General features: G+C 41.7%; 1 protein-coding gene across 3 annotated transcripts in view; it reads left to right on the top strand.

The window, feature by feature from the left end:
• EIF4H (eukaryotic translation initiation factor 4H) overlaps positions 1–15315 on the top strand; it is an 80586-nt gene that overhangs the window by 26954 nt on the left and 38317 nt on the right. For 2 of the 3 annotated variants that reach the window (XM_075336366.1, XM_075336365.1), the window contains exon 4: positions 1341–1440. In XM_075336366.1, coding sequence (XP_075192481.1) covers positions 1341–1440 — 100 coding nt within the window. Of the gene's footprint in view, positions 1–1340; positions 1441–5330; positions 5382–10169; positions 10221–15315 lie in introns of all 3 variants that reach the window. The other variant, XM_075336364.1, reaches the window with a different exon arrangement.

Raw genomic sequence — 15315 nt, 5'->3', positions numbered from 1 at the left:
CACCGGCTGTTCTCTCGTCTGTGATTGGTTGCAGGCTGACACACCCCCAGCCTTTGACAGTCATTGCTTATCGCGGTTCAGTCATGGGCTACACTCAGAGCTGGCAGTCTTTTCTATGGCTGCTCGCTCTGATATGTAGCAGAGCTGGATGTGTCATCGTGGGACCTTGTGTGGATTATGCTGGAGCTGCAGGGTGTGGGGTTAATAAAGTGGTGAAGGAGGGTGTGTTTTGTACTTTATTCCAAATAAAGGATTTTTCTGTGTGTGTTTACTGTTATTTACAGGTTTGTGTGATGCAGGTATCTGATAGATGGCTGTGCCATCACAAACCTAGGCTTTAGTAGCAGCTGTGCGCTGCTATTAACCGTCACATTACCCTGATTGGCATCGCATCACGCCACCGGGAAGAGCTGGTATCGCACCGGGATTGTCACATCTAATAGATGCGGCAATACCGGGCAGCTGCGGGCTGGTATTCCAGCCCCTAACCGGTGTTATCATGGCTGGGGATGAATATTATGGAGGGAACACGTGTTTTTTTTTTTTTTTTGTTGTTGTTTTTTTTTTATTTATTATTATTATTATTATTATTATTATTATTATTATTATTATTATTATTAATTTAAATAAAAAAAGCCTCATGCAGTTTCTCTTAGACCGGAATCACACTTGCCAGGGACTCTCTAGAGTCTGCCATGGCAAAGCCTCGCATGTGTGACTATAGGCACTGGATACTCAACACAGATACAGCCTGACAGCTGGGGCTGCAGCCGCGGGCTAGATCTGTGCTGCCAATTTTGTTTTGTTTATTTTTGACCACAATACTGATGCTCAGCCACTTGTACTGCTTTCCCCTCCCACCGGCCGTCCTGACGCCTGTGATTGATTGCAGTCAGGTGACACGCTGCTACTCAGGGTGGGGGCGCGTCTAACTGCAACCAATTAAACGCGCCGGTGGGCAGGCAAATCAGTGAAAATTGAATTTTCCACTCCGGAAGGTAAAAGCGTGACCCGGAAGGAGTGTTCCGCCATGACACAGCCTCGGTGAGTACACCGTGCGCATTCCTGCCGCCATATCCCCTCAACAGACGTTTTAATCTCCGGATTCTGGTGCCCTTTGACTTATTAGGGCACCGGATTCCGGAGCGGATCATACTTATTTTTAAATTTGTCAGTGATCCAACGGTCCCGGTTTTTGAGGCGTTCGATCAGCTCTAAAAATTACATTTCCAATTAAAATTGTTTTGTGGTTTTTGATTTTTTTTTTTATCCCAGAAAACACCTTTAACATTTTCTAACATTTGTCACTTTGTCATTTGCACTCTTGCTTTTCCTATTAGCTTTTAGGGGAGCGGTCTTTGCGAGTGGATATAGCAGAAGGCAGAAAACAAGACAAAGGTGGCTTTGGGTTCAGGAAAGGTGGATCTGATGACAGAGGAGGTAATTTTAATCCATTATTTTTTTTCTTTTTGCCCTATGGTTTGTTTTCGTGTCATTCAGGTACTGCTGTTTTAGAACGTGTTTCAAAGGGGTTGTCCAGCCTTACATTATTGATCGCCTATCCTTATGATTGGTTCAAATATCTGATCGTTTAGGGTCTGAAATTTCCCTCTTCTCCATCACATATCCGCTTTTTTTTTTTTTTTTGTTTTTTTTTTGTTATAAAGCTCCTGCCATATGTAAACTGCAGAAGCCATTGTTGAGCACATTTATTCCATTGATTAGAACCTGAGCAGATATTAACTACCGTATTCTTCAGATTATAAGACGCACTTTTCCAAAATTTTGGGAGGAAAGTGAGTGGTGTGTCTTATAATTTGGGTGTAGCTTACCGTGGGGGGGCGGGGTGGAGAGGAGTTGCAAGAGGCCGGGGAATCCTGCAGCGGCTGTGCAGGGCTGCGCGACTGGTGCTGGGACAGCTGTGCTGGGTCTGCTCAGGTTCTCCGGCGGCTTTACTGGCGCTGTGGGTCGGGCGGTGAGGACTCCAAATAATGCCGCCCGGAGTCAGGCGTGTGCGCAGATGGATTTCCCTCCAGCAGATTTCAGGGAAATGGCGGCTAGAGGTGGGGCTTGCACACAGCAGCCACCGCAGTCCGAGCTCAAGCGTAGCTGACCCAACACGGCAGAACCGCCTCCGACACAGCCCCAGCACAGCCTTCTCTTCCACTGCAACTGCCCTCTCCAGTATGACACCATCACCACAAGACTGACCCCTTTTTTTTTTTTTTTGTTCTCACCTTTTTTTGCTCTGAATTTGGGGTGTCTTATAATCTGGAGCATCTTATAAAACGGAAAATACGGTATTTGAGGACCCCCCTTAAGCTTTAAATGTTCAGAAGGTCCACATTCTACTATGCAGTGACATTCCAAATTTCACAGCATATTAGAACAGTTGTACAAGATCGTACAGGAGAAAAGAGCCGGCTGTGAAGCGGAAACTAGCTCCCCTTTATAGAGAGATGTGACTGTTTTGTTACTGTCTCTATTTTTCTGATCGCTGTATACACAGCGCTGAACAAATACTGTGTATACAGTAATAAGAAGCACTGATACCGCTTCCTTGTAACCCAACAGTCATGTGATCACAGGGTAGAGGGCGCTGGAGCTGTTGAGTCCTTGCAGAGGTGACTGGGTCTCCTATGCAGTCAGGAGGCCTCTGTAACTGGGGCTAATATATCGGCCCCAGTTACAGGGAAAATCCGATTTAAGTGTAGTTAATTTTTGACTTGTCCACCCCCAAAGATATTTTATGTCCTTGCAGGGGGGAGTCACAATATGTGAAATAAATGAAAAAATAAAAAGTAATACATTTTAAGAAAAGCCACTGCTAGTCCAAATAGTAGTTACTAGCCCTGCTCCTTTGGGGGGGGGGGGGGGGGGGTGAAGACTCCTGTCCGATGTATAAAAATAGTTGTTGCACAAACTGGAACCCCTTTTTAAAATTTAATTTTAGTAATCCGTTGTGCTGATTAAAAAAGTGAATAACATTCTTATTACAGTGAGGGCAGTCAGAGAGTGGAACAGGCTGCCACGGGAGGTAGCGAGCTCTCCATCAATGGAAAGCTATTTAATCTTTCCCACAAATACTTGCTAAAAAGTGTGAAAATAGCATAAAAAAATGAAGCCCCATGTATAAAAAAAAAAGCAAAATGATCCAAAACTATTTTGAATATCCAATCGAGAACATTTTGTATTTTTTTTTTCTTCAGCTTTTTAACCCCTTCACGACCATGGACGGATATATCCGTCATGGAGCGTGTCCCGTTAAGCCCCACCCCCTGCCGCGGGCAGGCGGCGGCGGTCGGCACACATATCAGCATGTGTGCCTGCTTCCACCCACGGCCATTAACCCCTTAAATCTTGCTGCCAAAGTCTGGCAGCAAGATCTATATGCGCGCGGCCATGTTTTTTACTTACCGCCGCCCACACCGGAAGTCACGTGCATGATCACATGACGATCAGTGGTTGCCATCGTAGCACAGGGTCATGTGATGACGTCTGCAGCTATGAAGTTTCACTTTCGTTTTCCCTCGGCCGCGAGCAGAGAGAAACAGGAAGTGACTGAATCTGCTGTTTACAGCTGTATAGCTGTGATCAGCAGATAGATAAGAGCGATCGGGGGGACTAGTAAAATAAAAAAAAAGTTTTAAAAAATAAAAAAAACCTAAAAGTTCAAATCACCCCCCTTTCCCGCCCATTGAAAATTAAAGGGTTAAAAAATAAATAAATATACACATATTTGGTATCGCCGCGTTCAGAAATGCCCGATCTATCAAAATATAAAATCAATTAATCTGATTGGAATTTTTTTGCCACTACGCCGTTTACCAAACGCCAAAATTACGTTTTTTGGTCGCCGCAAGTTTTACGCAAAATGCAATAACAGGCGATCAAAACGTAGCATCTGCGCAAAAATTGTACCATTAGAAACGACAGCTCGAGACACAATAAGCAGTCACTGAGCCATAGATCCCAAAAAATAAGAACGTTACGTGTTTCGGAAAATGGCGCAAAACGTGCGCCACTTTTATTGGACAAATGTGTGAATTTTTTTAACCCCTTAGATACAAGTAAACCTATACATGTTTGGTGTCTACAAACTCGCACCGACCTCAGGCATCATACCCACACATCAGTTTTACCATATAGTGAACACCGTGAATAAAACATCCCAAAAACTATTGTGCCATCACACTTTTTTGCAATTTTTCCGCATTTGGAATTTTTTTGCTGTTTTTCCAGTACACCATAAGGAAAAACATATGGTTTCATTTAAAAGTACTACTTTTCCCGCAAAAAACAAGCCCTCATATGACAAGATTGCCGGAAAAATAAAAAAGTTACGGCTCTCGGAAGAAGGGGAGCAAAAAACGGAAAGTGCTCTGGGGCAGAAAGGGTTAAAAGGCATGTTTGGAAAAAAAAAAAAGCTGAAAATGTGACTAATCAGGAATGAGGGGACCGAGTCCTGAACTGGTTTAAGCCCTTCTAGGGAAAAGGTCATCAATATAATAAGACCAGACAACCCCCTTTTAATGATGGTAGTTATTTAATTTTTAATATTATAGAGGTCTCTCATTGTAACATTACATCATGAATATTCCTCAGGCTGTATGGCAGACGGTCTTCCAGCGCCCATAGAGATCTATGCACCTTACTCAGCTCTGATCTCCTGCCGAGGTGTCTTCTTTATAGCGTTTCCATGAGAATAATAATTACAGTATGCATCATGTCTGTATATTACTTCTAGGGGACGCTACAATGCTAATCATGTTTCAGTGCTTACCCATTGCAGCATGCTGTTTAGTGAAACCATTGATCATTTTTATTACTTTGGTTTTTTGGTTTTTTTTTTTTTTTTGCTTATATTTTGTTTACTCCATGTGTTGCACATAGTAATATAATAAAAAATACATTTTTTGTTTTATTACTGGCTGTTGGACACTACATGCAATCACTGGTTGCATAGGCCGGATATTAAGAAATGATTTGGATTATTTAGTTCTTTCAATACAATGTGGAACGACGCGTTTTGGGGAGGAATTTCTAGGATTGTCTGGATTGGTCTGTGATCTACCGGCAGAAGTATGTAGTGATTTTCTGTTCCCATTAATGGAATAAAATGACTGCATTCATCACTGGTCGCAGCTGGCGAAGAATAATGGACCTTGTAGGTGTTGTGTGCAGGTGGCTCTTGGCTACTCATTTTAGTGGAGAACTGTATTTTTATGGTGGTTATGTCGTTGTGGATGGGTCTCGGGTTTCCCACCTCATCCTGTAATGTTTGGTTTGCTCAGTTTTCGATTTGATGTTGCTGTTACCTTATTTTTCAGGAAACGATAGTTACGGCTCTAGAGGAGGTTCACGAGATGACTTCAATTCTGGTAAAGGATCAGTTTATTTTTCCTGAGGGCTTTCACTGGCTTTTTATGGTGCGGGGGTCGTCCAGCTGATGTCATTTCTTTTCTTTTCAAGAGTTGACTTTCTTCCTTTTTTTTTGTTTTCTACACTTGAAGTACTTTCTGCACTCTTTATGTTGTCTCTTCTGGTCTTTGCTACTTAAATATTCTGTTTTGATAATAGATAAACCTTAAAATATTTCGTATTATTGCTTGAAATTTAACCTGCACTGCTTTTTTTTTTTTATTTTTGTATTAAAATACACTGACGGAGCGCACAGTTCCTGTATTGTGCAGCTCATATCTGTGAGGTCCATATAACTTGTGATTATAATGGTTCGAGAGGACACTATGTGGGCCATGTAATGAATTGTGGGGTGGGGAGGAGGCTGAGGCCATATAATGAATTGTGGGAGGAAGCTCTGAGGAATTTAGCATTGTCCCCCACCATCCAATTAATTTTAAAGGGAATCTGTCAAGTCCTCCATGGCCTCCAACCCAGCAGCATTCACATCTGTATGTCAAAGTTCCCTGTCTAAAACGCCATGTGTAATGTTAAACTAAAAAAAAGTTTATAAAAAAAGCATTTATAAACCGCGCCGTCACTGTGCTAATTACTGCAGTAACTAGTTAATGGGGCGTTAGTTCTCCAGACTCGTCAGCCCTCTTTCCATGTTAGGTGATTCCGACACGTGGACATCAAGTTATCACGCTCATCATCATCATCATTATTATTATTATTATTATTATTATTATTATTATTATTTATTATTATTATAGCGCCATTTATTCCATGGCGTTTTACAAGTGAAAGAGGGTATACGTACAAGAATCATTAACAGTACAAAATAGACTGGTATAGGAGGAGAGAGGACCCTGCCCGCGAGGGCTCAGTCTATAGGGAATGGGTGATGGTACAATAGGTGAGGACAGAGCTGGTTGCGCAGTGGTCTACTGGACTGAGGGCTATTTAGGTTGTAGGCTTGTTGGAAGAGGTGGGTCTTGAGGTTCCTCTTGAAGCTTTCCATGGTAGGTGAGAGTCTGATGTGCTCTGCCCCATCCTCAGTCTATTGCAAAAAAAGGGCTCTGCTCGGGCCCCGCTGCACTGCTTCTTCTCCTGCCGTAAACTTTTCCAATGACAAAGGCGCTCGCGCCGTACTGGTGTCTTCAGGCTGCGCACTTGTATGTCACTGAGAGAGGGCAGGGAGCAGAGGACAGACACCTGCGTAGGCTGTCTGCACTGCACTGTGCTGAGCTGTGGTATTGCTCCCTGCCCTGCACGCTGGATGTGATGAGGGCTGTCTGGCCAGGGCCCCCATAGCCTCGAGCTCCGGACAACAGGTCAGATCAGCAAGGGCCTTCTGAACCTCCGGGTGCAACTGCATCGGCGATATGTCCGCCACTGTTACAAACGTTTGCAGCTGCACTTGTGCTGTCATCTATGTTGCAGAACTGTGCCTTTATTAGAACCAACACAGTACAGCAGCGTTGAACCTACTCTAATTACAAATACAACAAGCACATTTGCAGTTGTCTTCTCATGGAGCTGTCTGTCGGCACAAACTTGCTTCCCCCTCAATCCAGGTGCTCGTGAGATGGAAGCTGAAGCACCATTATGCTTGGAAAGCAAGTACAAATGTTTGCCATTCACCAAACTTCACATCTTCTGTACTGTCTGTTTTGATCTAGTGCAGAGCTGTGTGATTGAGAGCAGACTGTCAGTCATTACATGTCTCACACCGGTAACACCCTCTTTTCATTTCATTTAAAATAATGCCTAGAGGCAGATTCTCCAGTAGATCTGTATCCACTCATTTCACATATAAGAAAAATGTGGATTTCTCCAGAATGAGACATTGTATCAGATATCAAGGTGTCATTGTATTCATCTTTGTTCAAGTAGACGATTTAGGAGGATTAATCTTACTGACAGACCCCTCAAAGAATAAACAGGTGAAGTGGGAAGAATTGTTCACAAGCTATCATAATTTATAAATATAATATTCATTTAACCTTGTAAAGCAGAGAGCGTGACACATGTGGATTCAGACTGTGTACACAAGTGTGCGGCGCTGCTATTGTAAACAAGACTATGGCTGGCGTATAGCTTGGCGCATTGACAACGTCCTGTTTTTACGTGGTTTTCCTTTATATGTAATATTTAAATTATCATTTCTTATTTAAAATTATCATAAAGTGTTTTCTTTGTTTTTTACAAAAAGGTGAACACAATTTTAAATTATTTTTCTTAGCCTTTTATAAAAAAAAAAGACAATGAAGAACAAACTCTTTTTCTGTTATTTCCCCACTGATATTGAGGGTGAGGGGGGCGAGTTGAAAGTTGTGGTAACCTAATTAGGTCCCCTTTATGAGTAAAATTGAAAAATAAAAAAAACACATTTCAATATCAGTAGAGTCTTTGCAACCTTCAAATTGCATGTACGGATAATACAAAAAATTCACATGGTCGATGACAGGGGTAAATTGCCTGGTTCATAACTGGTTAATGATTTATCCTAAAGAAAAGATCAACAATATCATGACACCAGATATCCCCCATTAATAGTGGTAGTTTATATAATTTTAGTATTATAGACGTTTTTTCACTGTAGCATTACTACAACGTGAATAATCCTTAGGCTGTATGGCAGAACGGTCTTTGAGCGCTCATAGATATCTATGCATCCATCTCTTGCCTTCGTGTTTTCTTTCTACATTATCCGTGAGAATAATAACACAGATCTTCAAGGGTAAAAGTGTTTTAAAAGTAAAAGGTGATTTTTTTTTTCTTTTTTTCACAATTTCAATTGCTGAACTCTGAAAAGTATTTGGAAAAAACCCTCCATCACGTACAGTTTTTTTCACAAACACTTGGTAGGCCCAACGAGCCTCAGCTTTTTATTACAGTTAGATTTGACGTGATTCAGTCCGGATCTTGGACCTTCCTAAACATTCTGCAGAACTTGAAGGCTCTGGATGACAAGAACATGATCGCTCCTGGTACCGGTTTTTCATAGTACAGAAGCAGAGAAAAGGAATTCCTTCCATACTTTTCTCAAGATGGTGCTCTAGTGTATTGCAGTGATGTTCTCTGGGCTGATGGAAAAATGTAACATTGAGTACAATGTGAACGAGTGGAGAATATTGATTCATCCAACAAAAGTATGAAAGCTGTGCTACTGCACAATGGCAACAAGTATGCTTCAGTGCCTGTAGATCATTCTGTGCACTTCAGGGAGAGCTATGAAAATTTAGACTTTATTGCCAAAAACCTTACAAGGATGGTCTATATGTGGTGATCTTAAAGTTGTCATTTTGCTCCTTTGGGTAGTAAGGAGGATACTCTAAGCACCCATACTTTTTGTGTGAATGGGACAGCCAGGATAAGACTCGTCACTGAAGCCAAAAAAGATGGTCAACAAAAATACCTTTGCATACTGAACTGAAAAACATAGTTGTGGAACATCTAGTTGATCCCACGAAGTTCTCCTGCCACCACTCCACATTAAGCTTGGACTGATGAAGCAGTTTGTGAAAGCTCTAATGGAAGAAGGGGAGACTGTTTAAGTACCTATATACCAAGTGTCAGGAACTGTCTGAAAAAATACTGAATATCGTTGGGTTCAGATATTCAAACAAATGAAGGACGACTTGTTCGAAACAAAAATGAAAGCTGTTGAATAGAGCTTGGAATTCTTGGGATTGTGAATAAATTTCTAGGTAACAACAAAGATTCAACATTTTAAGCCCATCATGGAGAACATACTGAAACATATTGAAATATTTCAAGTCTTGGGTTGTCTGATGAATGTGAAGTTACATTTTTTTTACATTCGCATTTGGACTACTTTCCAGAAAATCTTGGTGCTGTTAGTGAAGAGTAAGGATAAAGATTTAATCAGGATATCAAGGAGATGGAACAATGATGCCAAGGTAGATGGAACCTGAACCTAATGGGACTCCTGCTGGATACTTCACATATGATCCACTGGCCTTCTAGAATAGTAAAGGTATCAGGAGAAGCTTCGACGAGAAAAGGAAAATCCGCGAGAGAGAATTTCCAGTGAAGTTGCAGACTGAATGTTCAGTAACTTTTTCTTTTGTGTATATTTTTGCCTATATTTTTCTTGTTCATCTCACTAGTATGTAATTTTACTCCAATTTAATGCAAAATGTTGGTATATTTTCCAGAAGCAGTAGAGCAGACTCTACAGTGCTAGTATTCACGTTTCAGTGCTTGCCCATTACAGCATCCTGTTTAGTAAAACCATTGACCATTTTTATTTTGTGTGGTTTTTGTGATTATCTTGTTCACTCAATCATGTTTTGTACACAGTAATATAATAAAATACATTTTTGTCACTGATGTCTTGATGCTAAATGTAATCTCTGGCTGAATAGATGGGATTATAAAGAAATTAATTGGATTATTAATTTAGTTCTTTCAATACAATGTGGAACGACGCGTTTTGGGGAGGAATTTCCATGATTGTACGGATTGGTCTGTGGTCTACCGGCAGAAGTATGTAGTGATTTTCTGTTCCCATTAATGGAATAAAATGACTGCATTCATCACTGGTCGCAGCTGGCGAAGAATAATGGACCTTGTAGGTGTTGTGTGCAGGTGGCTCTTAGCTACTCATTTTAGTGGAGAACTGTATTTTTATGGTGGTTATGTCGTTGTTGTGGATGGGTCTCGGGTTTCCCACCTCATCCTGTAATGTTTGGTTTGCTCAGTTTTCGATTTGATGTTGCTGTTACCTTATTTTTCAGGAAACGATAGTTACGGCTCTAGAGGAGGTTCACGAGATGACTTCAATTCTGGTAAAGGATCAGTTTATTTTTCCTGAGGGCTTTCACTGGCTTTTTATGGTGCGGGGGTCGTCCAGCTGATGTCATTTCTTTTCTTTTCAAGAGTTGACTTTCTTCCTTTTTTTTTGTTTTCTACACTTGAAGTACTTTCTGCACTCTTTATGTTGTCTTTTCTGGTCTTTGCTACTTAAATATTCTGTTTTGATAATAGATAAACCTTAAAATATTTCGTATTATTGCTTGAAATTTAACCTGCACTGCTTTTTTTTTATTTTTGTATTAAAATACACTGACGGAGCGCACAGTTCCTGTATTGTGCAGCTCATATCTGTGAGGTCCATATAACTTGTGATTATAATGGTTCGAGAGGACACTATGTGGGCCATGTAATGAATTGTGGGGTGGGGAGGAGGCTGAGGCCATATAATGAATTGTGGGAGGAAGCTCTGAGGAATTTAGCATTGTCCCCCACCATCCAATTAATTTTAAAGGGAATCTGTCAAGTCCTCCATGGCCTCCAACCCAGCAGCATTCACATGTGTATGTCAAAGTTCCCTGTCTAAAACGCCATGTGTAATGTTAAACTAAAAAAAGTTTATAAAAAAAGCATTTATAAACCGCGCCGTCACTGTGCTAATTACTGCAGTGACTAGTTGATGGGGCGTTAGTTCTCCAGACTCGTCAGCCCTCTTTCCATGTTAACTTGATGTCCACGTGTCGGAATCACCTATCACGCTCCTCCCCTTAAAACCACCCCCCTCCCCGGAACCTGTTCATCATCATCATCATTATTATTATTATAGCGCCATTTATTCCATGGCTTTTTACAAGTGAAAGAGGGTATACGTACAAGAATCATTAACAGTACAAAATAGACTGGTATAGGAGGAGAGAGGACCCTGCCCGCGAGGGCTCAGTCTATAGGGAATGGGTGATGGTACAATAGGTGAGGACAGAGCTGGTTGCGCAGTGGTCTACTGGACTGAGGGCTATTTAGGTTGTAGGCTTGTTGGAAGAGGTGGGTCTTGAGGTTCCTCTTGAAGCTTTCCATGGTAGGTGAGAGTCTGATGTGCTCTGCCCCATCCTCAGTCTATTGCAAAAAAAGGGCTCTGCTCGGGCCCCGCTGCACTGCTTCTTCTCCTGCCGTAAACTTTTCCAATGACAAAGGCGCTCGCGCCGTACTGGTGTCTTCAGGCTGCGCACTTGTATGTCACTGAGAGAGGGCAGGGAGCAGAGGACAGACACCTGCGTAGGCTGTCTGCACTGCACTGTGCTGAGCTGTGGTATTGCTCCCTGCCCTGCACGCTGGATGTGATGAGGGCTGTCTGGCCAGGGCCCCCATAGCCTCGAGCTCCGGACAACAGGTCAGATCAGCAAGGGCCTTCTGAACCTCCGGGTGCAACTGCATCGGCGATATGTCCGCCACTGTTACAAACGTTTGCAGCTGCACTTGTGCTGTCATCTATGTTGCAGAACTGTGCCTTATTAGAACCAACACAGTACAGCAGCGTTGAACCTACTCTAATTACAAATACAACAAGCACATTTGCAGTTGTCTTCTCATGGAGCTGTCTGTCGGCACAAACTTGCTTCCCCCCCAATCCAGGTGCTCGTGAGATGGAAGCTGAAGCACCATTATGCTTGGAAAGCAAGTACAAATGTTTGCCATTCACCAAACTTCACATCTTCTGTACTGTCTGTTTTGATCTAGTGCAGAGCTGTGTGATTGAGAGCAGACTGTCAGTCATTACATGTCTCACACCGGTAACACCCTCTTTTCATTTCATTTAAAATAATGCCTAGAGGCAGATTCTCCAGTAGATCTGTATCCACTCATTTCACATATAAGAAAAATGTGGATTTCTCCAGAATGAGACATTGTATCAGATATCAAGGTGTCATTGTATTCATCTTTGTTCAAGTAGACGATTTAGGAGGATTAATCTTACTGACAGACCCCTCAAAGAATAAACAGGTGAAGTGGGAAGAATTGTTCACAAGCTATCATAATTTATAAATATAATATTCATTTAACCTTGTAAAGCAGAGAGCGTGACACATGTGGATTCAGACTGTGTACACAAGTGTGCGGCGCTGCTATTGTAAACAAGACTATGGCTGGCGTATAGCTTGGCGCATTGACAAAGTCCTGTTTTTACGTGGTTTTCCTTTATATGTAATATTTAAATTATCATTTCTTATTTAAAATTATCATAAAGTGTTTTCTTTGTTTTTTACAAAAAGGTGAACACAATTTTATGTTCAATCTATTTTTATTGTAAACATATCATATTATACATATACATCATGAAAAACTGAATGACTGACATGTCAAACTTTTTATAAATTGCATAGTAAAGAAATCATGTTTTCTCAATCTGTCTCGATCTCAATTTGACCGGATAATGAACACTTTACATCTATAGTCCTCAATAGACCTCTTCAAATTGGATTCCAACGAGATCTCAGGAAAAGGGAAGGAGAAGAGAGAGAGAGAGAAGAAAAAAAGGAAAGAAAGGGGGGAGAAGGGAGGGAATTAGAAGGGGAAGTGGGGGGGGAGGTAGGTAGCAGCGTGAGTAAGCTGGGAAGACGAAGGCAGACACACAAGGGAAATGGTGGGTAGTTTGATTTGATTAGGGTGGGGGAGAGGCGCTCACTGTCATCTGAGAATCAGGTGATCCTACATTCTTGTCCGGTTCATCCCTGACCATGCTTTACTCCACCGATCTAATAAGATGTTATGGCTCCGTCAAAACAGTTTAACAAAATCTGGAGAGTCTTTAAATAAGATCCATTCTCCCCAGGTCCTGCAAAATTTGTCTCTAGTGCCCGCAATGTCGGCAGAGAGCTCCTCCATCCTACATATGTTTGCCATTTCAGAGTACCACTCTGAGATGGGAGGTATCATGGAGGACTTCCAGTACCTAGGTATGACGGAGCGCGCCGCCGCCAGGCAGAAGCGGAGTATGTCTCTCTTATGATAAGCGATTGAGTGTGGTAACATAGAGAGGAGGACTATCTTGGGGCAGTTATTCACTGCTTTCCCAGTTATAAGCTGATAATTAGCAAGAACCTTTTCCCAAAACTGTTTTAATCCATCACACTCCCACCAGATATGTGTCATGGTACCGACATCTTGCCCACATCTCCAGCACATCGCAGATACTGAAGGGAATATAATATGTAGTTTTGACGGAAACTGGTACCAACGTGTCAAAATCTTAAAATTTTTCTCCCCTGCAGAGCACGTGACTGACAATTTATGAGTAAATAAGAAACATTTCTTCCACTCATCGGGAGAGAAGTGTTGCTTCAGCTCCTTTTCCCAAGCCAATTGGTAGCCTCGTTTGCCTGAGACCCCAACTCTGATAAGAATACCGTACAGAAGGGAGATTGTGTGTTCAGGCGGGATATTTTTAGTAAACAGTTCCTCAAAGGCACTACAAGTGCCTCGGACTCGATCAACTGTTCTCTCTGGAGAGACAAATGCCCGTAGTTGGAGAAACTCTAACCATTGTGAACCTCTAGACGGAAGCTGTGTCCGAAAGGTTTGGAATTAGGGTAATTTACCATCAATCAGTATGTGCCCCAAGCGGATGTCTTCCTCCGCCCTCCAGCCGAAGTAGCTTCTCTGTTTATATCCAGGGTGAAATGATGGAGTATAGAATAAGGAAGCGAGGGGACTAACTGACTGTGGAGGCGACATTTTTTTGGATACTATGTGACTAACTTTGAGCGTTTCTTTGATCAAATTTGAAAGTATCTCCACGTTAGAAAGATCTGAAGGAGGTATCCAAGGGAGGTGTTTAAGAGGGATCTCCAGTCCTTCTTGCTCTACCCGTATCCATTGCTTAGAGTCACTGTTGAAATGCCAGTCTAATATACGGGTCAAGGCTGCAGCCTGCATGTAGACTCTGAAATTAGGAAGGCCTGCTCCTCCACACTCCCTTGGAAGGGTAAGAGTGCGTAAGTTGATTCTTGGTTTAATTTTACCCCATATGAATCGGATAATAGCAGATTGAAGGGTACGAAAAAAACTACTGGGAGGAGAAATGGGGATGGTTTGAAAGTAGTACAAAAAGCGTGGCAGGATATCCATTTTAATTACATTCATCCTGCCCATCCAAGACAATTTCAGTCCCCCGTAAGACTTTAAGTTCTTGATTGTACCTTCTAGTAGTGGTAAGTGATTAAGTGTATATAGTTTGGAGAGGTCCGCTGGGATTGAAATACCCAAATATTTAATGGCCGAAGGTCTCCATTTGAATGGGAAGTTAGACATTGCCCGGGAAACTTCAGTTTGGGTCAAAGAGATATTTAATGCTTCTGATTTTGATAGATTAACTTTAAAGTTACTAAGGAGGCCGAATCGTTCGAATTCCATCATTATAGACGGGATCGATATATGAGGTTGAGAGATGTATAACAGGAGATCATCTGCATATAATGCAATTTTATGATGGGCATCCCCGATCTTGAGTCCTTTGATATTACTATTCCCCCTGAGAGCGTTAGCTAAGTGTTCCATGATGACTACATACAAAAGCGGGGATAAGGGGCAGCCTTGTCTGGTCCCGTTTCGTACAGCAAAGGAGGAGGATAAAGCCCCGTTAACCCTGACCTTAGCGGTTGGGTTGTCATATAAAGCGCCAATTTTCTGTATAAATCGGGGTCCCAGTCCCAACTGACCCAATGTGAACACAATTTTAAATGATTTTTCTTAGCCTTTTATAAAAATAAAAAACAATGAAGAACAGACTCTTTTTCTGTTATTTCCCCACTGATATTGAGGGTGAGGGGGGCGAGTTGAAAGTTGTGGTAACCTAATTAGGTCCCCTTTATGAGTAAAATTGAAAAATAAAAAAAAACACATTTCAATATCAGTAGAGTCTTTGCAGCCTTCAAATTGCATGTACGGATAATACAAAAAATTCACATGGTCGATGACAGGGGTAAATGGCCTGGTTCACAACTGGTTAATGATTTATCCTAAAGAAAAGATCAACAATATCATGACACCAGATATCCCCCATTAATAGTGGTAGTTTATATAATTTTAGTATTATAGACGTTTTTTCACTGTAGCATTACTAAAACGTGAATAATC

Source organism: Anomaloglossus baeobatrachus, chromosome 2 (genome assembly GCF_048569485.1).
Source record: "Anomaloglossus baeobatrachus isolate aAnoBae1 chromosome 2, aAnoBae1.hap1, whole genome shotgun sequence".
NCBI classification, from domain to species: Eukaryota; Metazoa; Chordata; class Amphibia; order Anura; family Aromobatidae; genus Anomaloglossus; species Anomaloglossus baeobatrachus.
This window is presented reverse-complemented; position numbering and strand designations above follow the sequence as displayed.